General features: G+C 34.8%; 1 protein-coding gene across 4 annotated transcripts in view; it reads right to left on the bottom strand.

Moving 5' to 3' along the window:
* Positions 1-652: 652 nt before the first annotated feature.
* Positions 653-14,903, bottom strand: part of RFX3 (regulatory factor X3) — a 110,817-nt gene continuing 96,566 nt past the window's right edge. For all 4 annotated transcript variants that reach the window (XM_057406068.1, XM_057406065.1, XM_057406067.1 and 1 more), the window contains 8 exons: positions 12,918-13,030; positions 12,241-12,395; positions 7,301-7,398; positions 6,853-7,002; positions 5,160-5,368; positions 4,022-4,175; positions 1,927-1,969; positions 653-981 (listed from right to left, as the gene is read on the bottom strand). In XM_057406068.1, the coding sequence (XP_057262051.1) occupies positions 743-981; positions 1,927-1,969; positions 4,022-4,175; positions 5,160-5,368; positions 6,853-7,002; positions 7,301-7,398; positions 12,241-12,395; positions 12,918-13,030 (1,161 nt within the window). In that variant the 3' untranslated portion in view covers positions 653-742. The remainder of the gene's footprint in view (positions 982-1,926; positions 1,970-4,021; positions 4,176-5,159; positions 5,369-6,852; positions 7,003-7,300; positions 7,399-12,240; positions 12,396-12,917; positions 13,031-14,903) is intronic.

Below are 14,903 nucleotides of genomic sequence, written 5' to 3'. Positions count from 1 at the left end.
TATGCAAATATTTGGAACTGTTGATTTTAAAGGAAGCTTGCATTGTTTACATGATGGTCAGATAGTTAGGTACGTTTATGACGTACACATTACAATATTGTTACAGTTCTGTCATATAAGCTTGCTTCTTGCTCACAGAAAGAAACTAGGAGATCTCCCCAACCCTCCAGCATTATTACAAAAAATCCCCCTGTGAATGCTCACAATTTTATCAAAATAGTGTCTTCTCGTTGTCCAATGAAAAGCACCTTTTATAACATAACATATTTGATACATCTGCTGTCAAACAAGTATGCCTCCAGTGTAAATCAAAGAAAACAGTTCTTTTGATATTTCACAGAAGTGCATCAAATTAAAACCCCATCTATTTTAAATCACCATTGTAACTAATAATTAACATTAAAATATTTTTAAAAACTATGAAAAAAATTAAATTATTGTAAGAGGACAAAAACATTAACATTAAGCTTTGCAAAAATCGTCCTTGCATTTGATAGGAAGAAAACTCTTCATATTGAGCGGCCAATGTAAAATGATTCTGCTTACAAAATTTTTTTTTTCCTTTTTTGTTTTTTTTTTAACAGATCTGGCAAAATACGTACACCCATTCCATTTAACAACTCCAATAAAATAATGTTCAGCACAGCTAAAATTTGACAACAGTCGTCCTTCGGACTTACTATCTTTATTTTTTTCATATTAAACCCAAAGGGTGCGTTGTGGGAAAAGGGGAGGTTTCATATTAGACTGCAGTATATGTATTTCCAGTAGCACTGCATTGTCTGATAGTCTGAGTAGTTGCAACAATGTGCTCATTATGAATTGGGTTCAGGAGGTTCTGCTGTACTCCACTCTCAAGCACTGGCTGCATGCAGCCCACCTGGAATGCCTGGTTTAGCTCTGTTTTCTCCCTCTTGGCTTGTGGCTCTCCATTTTCATCCAGCTCTTCATCTATTTCACTTTCAACTTCACTGCCCTCATCTGCACAAACAAAACACCACAAAACTAGCATGAAGAAAAAAAAGTCTAATACAAGCGCCTTTATTTTGCAAATAACAGTTGAAATACAAAAATACAGGTAAGATTAGGAATCTGGCAAAGTACAATCTGAAAAGTAAAATTTTAATGGAAAAGGTCAACAATTATCTCAAATAGGTAAGCAGACTTTTAGCCTTGATCACTTGAGTTATACATTGTTGAAACAGTATGTGCGTGAAATATCTGCAATCTCAAAAACAAACTCTAACAAACAATGCTAACTTCATAGTGCTAAGTGCCTCTCACTTCTAAGACATGATGAACAAAAAAGCTATTACTTTTAGTTACTGATATGGAAACTGAAGAGATTTGGAGCGACTTGGATTCAAATTTGGCAGATATTCTTATTAGTTGTGTGATCTGTGGTCAAGATACCTCAAATCACTCAACTAGTCACTCTAGGAACGTATGTCAAAATATGGCATGAAGAGATTATAATGAACTAATTTCTTTCTATCCTTTTTTACTGACAAGTTATCCGATAACTACATACATGAAATTCTGCCTTTTTCACTTAGCAGAAAGTTTACTACAGATAAAATAGATATAAGCATACTCCTGTCTTTCTTCCCACATTACCCTCCTTTGTCTCATCAGATACAACTAAACTCTGTGTAAAAATCTGAATATTTCTTGTGTCAATTATAAGCATTTTTGAAATAGTCTTTATTTTCAAACAAATGTATAATATTCTAATGATTATTATATGCTGCACATTGCATAGATAGCTAATGTATCCATATAATTTATTAATTAATCCATGTAATATTTATATGTTCTTTAAAACATGATACAGCTCTAAATTCTGTTTTACTTTATTTTTAAAACATAACTTGTTTTGCTCAGAGACACATTAGCTTTATACACAGGAGAGATTAAAATCCTTACCTTTATCCATATTTCCAGGGGACACAGCATTTATATCACCAAACTGCAAAAGAAACGATAAAAAAAACCTGGACACAGTCTTAAGCAAATTGTGAACTTACAGCATCCAAGATGGAGCAGATCTTCTCTGCAGCCACATCCATTCTGCAGTAATTCATTTTCCATTTCTTCCTAGTCTTGTAGTTATTAAGACAATTATCACTAAGTAAACCCTCAAAAGTTAGAATGGGGGATGACAAATTTTTTTAAGCTTACTTCATCACGGCCTTCGTTGCTTAAAGTGAGCTATTTATGTGTTGTATAAAGCCATAAATTATGATGGATATTGATTCTGAACTGACAATATTTTAACAAAAACCTCTTTCTAAAATTTCCCAGAGACAACTTTAATTGTCTTGGAACAAAAATGAAGGTACGTCAGAGTGTTGCAAATGTACCTGTGAGGCAGATGAAAGGTACTTCTGAAAAAGGATTTGCAGTCTTGTAACTGATTTTCCTTACATTAATTAAAAAAAAAAATCTTCAAAAAAGTTGCTCATAATCTAGATATACAACCTTCCTCCCTCTCCTCTCTTGAATCCTTTAAGTTTCTTTTAACTAAGAACTGGCAGAGCAAAATGCCATCAATGAATCTCAAATGAAAGGATTACATTATTTAGATAAATACATTTCCAACCATACATGATGATACCAGTCTTTTTCAGAGGAGTTTTGCCAATATGTGCATCCAAAGCTGGGAGAAGAGGAAGGAAGACAAAGGAGAACGTTTTGCTCAGATGCAACACCAGTTTATACTGTCTTAACGTGTTTGTTGGACCACATTCTTACAGTTCCTCATTTATTTCAATGACGGTTATTGAATACACAGAAACATAAAACCACTAAATACTAAATATTTAATGAATATTTATTGATTCTATTCTGCCCCTTTCACCTCCAAAAATTTTATATTACTTACTTCCTCATAATATCTCCACCGTCAACCTATATAAACTTTTTAGAAGACTCTACACTACATTTATGTCCAGCATATACAGTGTCTCTTAACAGGACAAGAATGAAGTGACTGTAGTACTGTAAATACAAGGCAGATATTCAGCAAATACACAATTAGTGGGTCACTAAGCAGAAACAATGTTGTTTTGATTTTCTGAAGCATGTTGTGACACAGAATATAAAAACTTTTGACAAATAAAGCTTGAGATTTCCAATTTCTCTTCAAAGTATAGCATCTATTTACAGTATTAAATGAGCCTATCAGTGTATCTTGAGGGAAGAACGATAACCTGATGCTAAGTGAATCCACAACATGACTTGCAATTTAACAGTAATACAGAATGTAACAGTGACTTTCAAGTGTAAAAATGTAACAAATCTGTGCCATTAACTATCTAGCATATTTTAAAATATATCAGTTTTCCAGCACTTTTGAAGTGCAATTCTTTGAGGACAATTCATCTCTCAGTCAAAATAAAAGGTTAGATGAACTAATGGAAAAGAGGGATGAGATGAACTTTGCCTTGCAGATGCCATAGATAAGTATGAGAAACTGGCTATGAATTGATACTCTTATTTTGTTTTTTAAACCAATAATCACATTTCTGAATATCAACTGTGTTGCAAACCTATATATAGATCTGTGCTGTTTTTATTACATGTATGTAAGCAGTATTGTACAAACCAAAATTCTGCATGTAAGCCATACTTCTGAAGTCAATGTCACTTACTTGCGGGAATTCAAAACAGAGCCATGTAAGCAACAGTTTCCTAATTTTTTTTTTTTTTTAAGTTTTCACATAAAATATTCAGTTCTCAAAGACTGGAAAAAGGTTGAACGTTGATCAACATTTTTCAAACTGTGCATATGAATCTGTGTGCAGATTTGTAAAGGAGCAAGTTCATTCATAAATGATTGTTAGAATCCAGTGTGATTTTAGGAGTCTGACAATCAACCAATAAAACAAGTTTGTAACTGTTGTTAGGTTATATTGCAGAAAATCCTACAGTTCCAGATAAATGTTTAAAAAATTTGCGAAGACACATACTCAAATTCATCACAACATCTATGAACCTAGTCTCTTACATATTATCTTACCTCTCCCATAACTGCAATAGGTGTCTCTCCGGTTGCCTGAGCAACACGATGTTCTACTAAGTAAAACATGTATTCATCGTAAAGCAAGCGGATCAGATGAAAAGAGCCAAAGCTAGCAGCGCTGCGCAAGGTTAAATCTCGAATCACCATTGAGCTATTCAAAAATAGAAAAATATATGTATTTATGTATTATATGTCATAGTCATTTTAAGACTCATCCATGTAGACAATTGAACTCAAAACCACTATTCTCAAAAATAATGTTATCCAAAAATGTCTTATTTAAAGTGCCTTCAGAAAGAGATACTCAGAAAAGACAACCATTTGCTTCTTTCTCTGAAGGAATTGTCAGACACCACATTACATAAGACATTACCAGACTGGTTTGTTTTTTCAGTTTTCCTCCATTTTTCTCTTTTCATTTTCATTGTGTAATACTTGAGCATGTGCAAAACCTAACTTGAAGAAAAACTTTACTGAAAACATAACTAAAATGGTAAGAGAACAATTTGATTTTAAACAAACTAATGCTTAAGTAGTGTCCATTGTGTCCACCTTCCCAGTACAGAGGTTTTAAATGCCATGATTTTAAAACTTTGAAATTTAAGATTACAGAAAGATACGCTGTGTGTACATATTATATTGACAAATTCTGGTATCTCCGGCAACTAGTTGCTACAGTCATTTTTAAAGAACAAGGTTTACTCTGGTAACTGTTTCAATATGCAGCTAATATGGAATGCTTGTCTTAATGTTCTTTTTACACATTAAAACCAGGTTTTGTTTCCTTATGTAAAAAACATAGATACAAGAGTGTTTTAATAAATAATATTAAAAGTAGTGTATTAATTGTGTGCCCACAAAAATTAACCCTAAAAATAAATATTATGCTTCTAACTCAGGTCAAAATTCTACCTGCATTCCTTTGCATATGGCCTTTAAAACAATAAGCAAGAACCATGTAAGTCCCTGTCGATTTGCAAGTTCACAAGAACAGTGAGTATTCTGAAAAAAAGGCACACATTTTTCATGACCTAGTGACCCACCGTTTGATATTACACCTGTCAACATTACTACTGTGAAAAATTCAGCAAATAATGCAACAGTTAGAATATTTTAGAAGTCTATTAAATACTACCTGTAGAAAGACCATTTCAACAGAAACTGCCGTGCTGCTTTAGGAAAGCTGGGTCTTCCTTCATATGGTTTCAACGCTTGCATCATTACATTATCAAGCCAGGCAGCCCACTGCTCCAGAGTGCTCTGCTGTTGAAGAGTCATCTTGAAATCTGTTTCTAGTCTCTGAACCATGTTGTCATCACACTGGCATACCCAGGAAGCCTGCTCCTGTTACAATACAACTCTTGACTTAACAATACATAATCCAAAGCACAGAATGCAATTCTCTCTCAAAGATTAAGCAATTCATTGGATGCAAAGGACAAAACCCACTCACTAGACAAACTAAGAAGCATTTTTTATGTCTATCACAATTTTGTTCAAAGCAAATGGGTGGGAAAAGCATAACATATAAGAGCATCAAATAAAGAAATGAGAACAAACAAGGGAATGGACACAAGTATGTTGTCATTTTCCGTATTAATTTTAAAAAAAGGTTTCTACTTTCCTCGTTTATAATTTTTCTACTGAAATATTCAAGACCTGTCATGTTTTTCTGGGACTAAATGCAGAGCAAGCAGGAGGAATAGCTAAAAAAAACCAAGTAGCAAGTAATTAAATGCAAGTTTCCTTTCATTCTGGAGAAGCTAAGCTTAAAGAAAATTTCTGTAATGCCATCTTACAGAAAAAAGCTTTGTATGTAAACATGTTCTGATCGCTGACTACAGTCATTGATAGATTTTAGGTTACTTAAAGTACAGCACAAACAGCACACAAATGGAGAAATACACTTTGCATGAAATAAAGCAATTTAGTCAGTGTTATCTAGTTTAAATAAGACTAGCTTGTTAATTCAGAAAGCAAGAGACAAAAATGAAGACTTACAAACTGCAAGTCATATTTTCAAATGCTAGGTATTATCTGCTAAGTTAACACCTCACAACAGATCCCATATCCATGTTAACATACTACAATTCTTGATATACTATATCTTTGGTCAAGTACTCTTCACTGACTTTTGTTAAGATTTTTAAGAATTATGTTGAGACACTCATTCACATGGCCAAACACAGAACTACCAGCAATCTGTAACGTTTCCCTTTCCTGGTCAAAAGTTAAAAATACTTTACTTCAGAGGAACAAAAACATGTGGAGACATTAGGCTTAGTGAAAATATAAACTTCCATTCTCTAGCTAACTGGAACCTAGTTATAATCTGTACTAACCTAATTAGTTACACAGATCTTGTAAATTTAAGCATAGGCGATTAGCTGAAGTATACTAATGGTATTGTCTTTGAAATACTGAAACAGTCTTTACTAAAAACAATGCTGTGCATTTAATAACTTTTAGAGACATTCAGAACCTACGCTATTACCTGAGATCTAATTCTAAAATATTATTTATGCTAAATAGTCTAAAATATTGTTATGCATTACTAAGACATCAGTCATGGTACCCATTCTAAGAATCTACTTGCTCTGTATTTGCATAGAATTTGAAAGAATACTTGCACTTCAAGACAATAAATGGAAATGGATAATGGTTCTGACCTCTTACTTCCCTAAAGTGTAAGCTGTCATATTTGGGCTGAATCACTGCGTATATGAATCAGCAAAATGTTCTCACTGCACTTTCTTGATAGAATAATGAGAACTAAAAGTGAAGCTCAAAATCTAAAAGCAAGCAAGTTATTTAAAGCTAATTTTTACCTGAACATTGGCAAAATCAACACGGTTAAGATCATTGAGCATCTGGTTGATTTGAGAAGTATTTTGAAGCACAGCACGGGCTGCTTGAGCCAGGTGATTAAGAGATGTGTATCTTCGCAGAGTCTGGGCAAAGGCACTTACAGCGGCAACCTATGAAGAAATTAACTTATTTTTAAGTATTGTACTCTTTATCTGTAGATTAACTCTACAGACCTTCATTTTAATATTCTATATTAACAAGTCCTCATATACGACTTCTCTCCATGTACCAGATCAAGTGTGTTCCTTACAATTTTTTTTGGCAAAACTAGGTTATTTTCTCTCCCATTATTTGATGCTTGATGCTAAACATGAAACTTAGCATTGACGTTAAAATGCTACTTCTTTTAGATGCTACTGCCCACTTGGTTTGCCACTGCAAGAACAATACTGCAACAGTTTTGTCTACCTTGGTTTGTATCATCCTCTGTGGAATATTGTTCATGGCATTTGAAAGCCAACCTTCAAGGCTTTTTGCAAAATTGCGAATGGCTTGGGTCAAGGCACCTGTGCATTAAAGAATAAAAACAGAATGAAAAGAAAGCAACGTACCTGTCTTGAAATGCTTTGCATCCTCAGGACTTACATAGTCAGTGTTCAGTGGTTTTACTTACTAAAAGACAAATCCAGTCTAGGTTCAAAATACCTCATTCAGATATAGATTATGCAATAATGATTTTAGGTTTTGTTTAATAAGAAGATCTAACTTCCTCAACTAACAATCTTTCAAGAAGTCTGTGACCACCAGTATTGTTTTGGGCACTCCTACAGAAGAACATCAGTAATTGCAGCTGTTGTCATAATGGAAATTTCCACCACAAACTTTCAGGTTTCCATTTCATGTAAGCACCTCTATTAAAGAGCAAAAGTCTAGAAAGAATTCCAGTTACTGGAATACTGCAGCTGTCTCAAATAAGCCCAAAATAACCTTAAGCCATGCAAAGTATTCTTAAGCACATATAGTGCTTAAGTATATCACCAGCAAGTAAAATATAGGAGTGAAATATAGGATTCACTGACTGAAAATAAGACTATTCAAATGGCTGTGGATTCTGTGTGTATTTTTGTTTCTTTACTATAGCACTCACAGAACCAGTGAGTGGCTGACAGAGACTTAGAGAGAAATTGAAGTCCATACAGCAATCTGCACTACTCAAAATATAAGTTTTAAGTTTTCAAAGGAGGAGGACAGGAAGTATTTTCCTAAGGAACTGCACCTGGAAAAAAGAAAATCCTGCCTCCTGAGTAATAGAAACCTCACTTGGCATACCTACCACTTGCTCACTGACGTACTAGCATCCACTCAATCCACTGAAAAAAGGAGATAACGAAAAGAAAAAAACTATGCTTCTAAAGAGTAGTAGAAAATGAATGCAACCAAAAAAAGTGAAGAATAAAAAAACTAGAAAGAGGAAATAATATTTATTTTCAAACTATTTTAGCTACATGCGAGAAGAAACAGTCCAAGTAAAAATTGTATATGCGGCTGAATACTCTGGGTAGAGTAAGAAATTGACACTGATAGACCTTATCATTGAGAAATGCATTTTTCCCATTTGAATTACTGATGATTCCTTTTTAATGAAGCTTTCTACTAGCAGAGTAAATTTACTAAAAGAAAAAATGTATTCTTTATGACATCTTTTTCACATCTTTGGATTTGCAGTGATAAGCAGTAGAATCCATGTCAGTAATTTATGTAATTGACCATACATTTGGATGCTTTGCTAAACACAGTTTTATTTTACAAAGTATCTGTTTTAGCTGAACACACTATGGTAACCGCTGTCCTCTTCCCCCTGCCTTGAGGTTTCCACATGAGGAATAAGATTTTTCCTTCAATCCTGACGATCACCAATCAGCTCTCTTGTGCTGATTTGTAAAGTATTTCTGTGCACTCACTAATTAACTATGTATTCACTCACATTTTCTTACGTACAGAACACGAAAATGCAAAGCGGAATGACAGACATTTAAGGAAAATATTACTGCTTTTTTACTTTTAATTTCCTTTCCTTATTCTTTTTCACCCAACTATCTATTTGCATCACTGTAATGGTGATCTCCATGAAAAATAAATATGGAAAAGCAGCTCAGGCCTTAAGACCAGCCTTTAACTAGGAAGAAAAAGGAACAAATGAAGAAAATATTAAATTCTGAAGAAATAAAATAGCTAAAATAGTTAATCAGGCATCAGTATTGCACAGAATAACTATGAATTTCTAATGAGCTTTGGAGATATCATATTAAATACAGACTTTTTTTTTCATACTCCATCTTTAAGCACACATCTAGCCATCACCAAAACTTCAAGTATCTACATCCTCAAAGCCTGCTTTTAAATTCATCTGGTTACCATAGAAAAACAAAAAATTACTGTCAAAGAATCACATGATGAGTAGGGTGCAAAGTAAATGGCCTGAGATAGTTAAATGTTACCAGACACATAATAAATAATGTTGCAGTGGCAGTTACTAATAGAAAGGTTGATTTGGATAAGCACCTAAAAAGCTTGCGTTCTCAGCTGAAACCCCTTTAATATGTAAATCTCATGAAAAGAGGCTTTAGAGCCTTTCAGTACTTTAAAATTTTGTCTTCCTGGAATTGTGGAAGTATAGTATAAATTTCTCCACCTACGATATATACTAAGTCACAGGCATCCATACTGTCCATCCTGTCACTTGTAAAGGTGCAAAAAATCCATTCTAAGACATAATAGCTGTGGTCTATTGTCAAAGACATCAGATAATTATGGCCTTTTTTTCTGACTCAAAGGGACAGCATTTCACTTTTCTTAGGAAAAGGAATTTTGCTAGTTTATACACAGCAATTCTTGCATTCAGTGGGTGCTAAACATTTCAGATGACAAATTTCAGACAGGTTAAAACATAACAATTTTTCCTCAGTGGTCATTCTTTCTCTACTCCAATGATATCTACCACACAGCTAAGTAGCACAGCGAGACACTGAGGATTTAGAAATGAAAAAAGATAAAACTTTAAAAATTATATGCTTACTTCAAGCTCTTTACAAATTAATATATTTCCCTATTTTGAGCAGCTGCTCTTGGTATCTTTCCATTTATTCAGAAAAAAAAATTATACGCACGACTTTGATGAAGCATTTACAATCCCCTTTCCACTAGATAGTCCAAACTTCCCTATGAACTGCTGTTTTCTCACAGAAGAGGATGAATTTGTCTACTTTACTCAGCTCCATAACTGTTAGACTCAACCATTAAGCACAACCAGTCTTTCCCTTTGTCTCTTGTAATGGCTGGAGATACTTTAACTCAAAAGCCCGAGTTAAAAAACTAGCATTATTTTTAAATATTTAACAGTGAAGAGAGAACTTGCATGAATCGTCATTACCGGAAAGCGAACTGGAAAAAGCCATTTAGTTAGCTAGTCCTAAAGATAAAATAAAAAAATACATTAGCTGTCATCCAGAGGTAACTCAGTGGGTGTACTCCTGAGCAGAAAACAACTGCATGTTTCAAAAAATACAGGCAGAAGTCTTTTGGGATGAATTTGTGCTGGGATTAGATGATATATTTGCATGAAGAAGTCTGATAATCATCCCAAAACCAGGAATGTCAAACACAGTAGGTATCAGCACTCAAATATGAGTGCTAATTTACAAAGAAAGAAATAACATGAAAAGGACCTGGTGCCTGCAATTACTGATATTATTTGTGTCCCATTTTCTTGAAACCCTGTAACGAGGCAGGTGGACACCACACACTAAAGAACTATTATACAAATATGCTGGAGACTGCTAGGCTGTGCAGGGGAACCAACTGAAAAGCAAGGTGACAGCAGGTCTGATGAAAAATCACGTCATACTTCTTTTCATTAAGAAAGTGATGTGCTCTTTGAAGACAGTTTTAATTCAACCTATTAAATATTGTGATTAAATTTGTGGGGTTTTTATCATTACCTGTTCACTTCTGATAGATTATATTACTCTAAAATTAATATCCTACTTACTGTCATTGTCATTAGACAGAAATGTAACACACTAAATATAAACCAATGCAAAATAATTTCTATAAGTAATGGTTGTCAATAACTGCATGTATTTCAGAAAACAGTCTTCCTTTATTCTGCTACATAGATGAAAGAGAAATTATGTTGATCTTTAAGAATTTACCCTCTCCTTAAAAAAAGGTAAAACTGCATTTTTAAATGACCGACCTTCAGATTTTATACATTTCTAGTTTCAAATATTTTTTGTATCACATATCATTTACTAAAACCTGATTTCATTTCACTGACAAGCAAAATGTCAGTAAAACTTTTCTGCAAGGCAATACCTGCAAATATTCTTATGGAGTACTTATTACTGATGGAGTCACTATATCAGAAGGGGTGTTCACAGCATAATAAAATAGCTTTGTTAGTTGCAAAGCTACTTAAGGCCCTAAGTTTTTTATTTTTTTTTTAATATTAATCTAACTTTACAAAGTGACTACTGTTCTTTCATGGAGAGGATATAATAGGTAGGAGTTACGAGGTGTATAGTGGGTTGCTAACATGATTTATTTTTAATATTTAGCACAGCATGTGTGAGACAATAAATGCTTTACAAAGGAGTTCAACTTCCTTCACACAGATTAATTTTCTATCAAAAATAGCCATAAAAATGCATTGCTGGAGTAACGATGGATTCTAATAATCAAAAAAGAAAAAAAGAGAAAGCTGGTTGAATGGCAGGCCAGTTATTGACTCTTTCATGAAGGTTGTATGTCAGAAAGAACAGTTAGATTGGAATAATAAATTGGATTAAAAATTTTGGAGTTAAGTTTTCATTGTCTAACAGTAATTAATATTGATTTCAGCAGCTACTGATAAGGAACAAAATACTAACTCTTGTTAGTCCAAAAATGGAATCATAAAGATCATATACATTTTTTTTCCAGACTAATCAAAGATTAATATGTAATGTTTTCTGTAAAACCTGCTGAATTTAGTGGAAGGATCAACTGACATAAGCGCACACTGGCTCAGGGCCACAGGGCTCATGTCTAAGCCTATCAGATAGCCTACAGCCAGCATAAAAGGAAAACACTTTCATCCGGAAATGTAACACTCAAAGAAACACCTTTGATATGAAACTACACCTTGAAAACTAGATCTTCCAACTGTACTAATTTTTTCAGTTACTTTTAAAAATACAAACTATACATCAGCTCTCAGCACAACTTCCCTCACAATAAAATTAAGGATAATAGATATATAATACTTCCCTACCTTTCAAACTAATGCTGCCCTGTGAGGCAGAAGAACACCATCAGCATAACACACACATGCACAAAAATCCTTACAAAATATTTCAAGTTCAACTTACTAGGAATAGGTCTAAGGACATCAGGAATGAGTATCTCCACCAAAGCCTGGTACATGACATGGTCACAGTTACACATCCACTTCAGAATAGATTCATTCTTGCACAGAGTAATCAACTTTGTTTTTGGAAGTCGACTTTCTATTTCACTCAGATTGCTGGTGTGAAAAAAAACGTCGCAAACATATAAATGATAATGCATTCACAGCAGGTATAAACCTCCAATGGGTGTTAAAATGTATTTTTTTGATTAAGATGTCATGGATATCTCAAACACACTCAACAGAACGTCTTTACACCTTGAGTCATATGGAAATGGATTTAAAAAGTGCCTCCATAGCTCTGCTATAGCTCAAAAATTATGAAAAGGTATGAATGCTCCTTTTTGTGTGGGGGGTTGAACGAGATGATTTCCAGAGGTCCCTTCCAACCCTGAGAATTCTGTGATTCTGTGAAAAAACACTTTTACTGTAGTCGTCCAAGGACATTAAAATATGGATGACACAATTGTTTCAATACTGCACTTTGGCATACACTCAGTCTATACAAAAATGTCAGACAAATTTAATTTGAAAAATTATCATATGAAACAAATTATTACTTTGCAGGTAAAACAAGATTTATTCTTTTTTGACACTTCTATTATGAGAAGCGGTAAACAAATAGAAGTATTTACTGACCTTGTTTCAGTAATAGTGCCATCAGGTGGAGCAGAGGGAGAATAGCGCCAGAAAGTTTGCCACAATTTTTCTATTAGGCTGAACTGAAGATTCACAACCACATCCAGTATTGCCTGAGAAAATAAACCACAAATACAGATTATCTTCCACCCAGGTTTGCCCCACTTCCAACTCCATCTAGACCTACAGGTTTTTTTCCTTCATAAAGTACTGGAACAAAGGCAAACTGTACATTCCTCAAATTATAAATAATGTCTGTTTAAATATCTTTGATATCCGTAAATTATTCAGCAGTATAAACTGGCATGCACAGAGACTTAAGTAAGGTGAAGTGCACATCCATGGAAGTCTCTAGAAATTAGCATGGATATGCAAACATATCAGAGGATTCACCAAAGAAAATATTTAATGCTACTGCAAATACAAAGGAAACCTGACATCTCATTAATTTTCATAAATCAGCACACATTTGAAAGCACCTTCAAAAATAAATTTAAAATATAAATTTTTCAGTATAAAATGTGGCTTTAACATCTCAATATTTCCTTCGAATTGAAAACAAAAAAATCACTTTTTAATATAAAATAAGAAATCATAATTTAACCTGATTCATATTGCTGTGCTAGTTTTGGCTGGAGTAGAGTTTATTTTCTTCACAGTAGCTGGTATGGGTTTATGTTCTAGATTTGTGCTGAAAACTGTTGATAAGACAGGGATGTTTTCATTACTGCTGAGCAGTGCTTACACAATCAAGGCCTTTTCTGTAGGACTGTTTGGCACCCAAATTTGAAGCCAACTTGTGCTTGAAGGTTTCTGAGATAAAAGACAGGTTTGACTGGGATTTGCTAGATTGAATTTATAGCTGTTACTGCTATTTAGCTATGAATTAGCAGGCTCCTGTGCTTGCTTGCCTTACTGTGTATGAAGAGTCTACTGTTCTTTAGTGGCTACCTTTTGCTTTTGGTGTTTGCCATACTGCTGATCATCTCACTCTGCTGTGCCTGGGAACACTTTGATAACAACAATGGTGATGTAACTGGGCTGGCAGACGGCCAGGGCACCGCTGTTGTTTTTGCACTGAAGTACTGGACAGGATGGAAATCCAGAGCAAACTCAAGTCAAAGTGTGGATGAGTCCACATGGGAGCAGGGCACCTAAATCCTCTGCAGCTGTGAATCAGTCCACACCAGCACAGGTACATCTCAAAGCATCTGTGGCCATAGTTATGTCTGTGCCACAGAATGTATACATACCTCTGAAAGGATTGTGACCCAAGGATAAGGCCACAGTGGAGAAGGTACATCTCAAAGCAACTGTGGCTGTGGGTAAGTTTATGCCACAGCAGGTTGATGAGAGAAAGGCTATGGACATTGTCTACTTGGATTTACATAAAGCATTAAGTAAACTTAAGTAAAGCAGGTCCTCTCCGGTTCCAGGCTATCTTAAGGACCTAAACATGCACAAGTCCATGGGACCTGATGAAATCCATTTGCGGGTCCTGAAGGAGCTGGAGAATAAAGTTGCTAAGCCACTGCCCATCATATGTGAAAAACCACGGCAGTCAGGTGAAGTTCCTGACAACTGGAAAAAGGGAAATATAACCCCCATTTTCAAGAAGGGGAAAATGGATGACCCGGGGAACTACAGACCCATCAGTCTCACCTCTGTGCCTGGCAAAATCTTGGAGCAGATTCTCCTGGAAGGCATGCTAAGGCACATGAAAAACAACAAGGTGCTTGGTGACAGCCAGCATGGCTTCACTAAGGGGAAATCCTGCCTGACCAATTTGGTGGCCTTCTATGATGGGGCTACAGAACTGATGTCATCTACCTGGACTTCTGCAAAGTGTTCAACACTTTCCCACACGACATCCTTGTCTCTAAATTGGAGAAACATGAATTTGATAGGTGGACCACTCGGTGTTCCAGAGGGACCTTGACACACTTGTGAGGTGGGCTAATGCCAACCTTATGAAGTTTAACCATG

The sequence above is a fragment of the Pezoporus wallicus genome, unplaced genomic scaffold, assembly GCF_028554395.1.
Source record: "Pezoporus wallicus isolate ANWC-B61680 ecotype Strahan unplaced genomic scaffold, APGP_CSIRO_Pwel_v1 contig_7506, whole genome shotgun sequence".
Lineage (NCBI taxonomy): Eukaryota > Metazoa > Chordata > Aves > Psittaciformes > Psittacidae > Pezoporus > Pezoporus wallicus.
The sequence above is the reverse complement of the archived record's forward strand: the minus strand, read 5'-3'. Positions and strand labels throughout refer to the sequence as shown.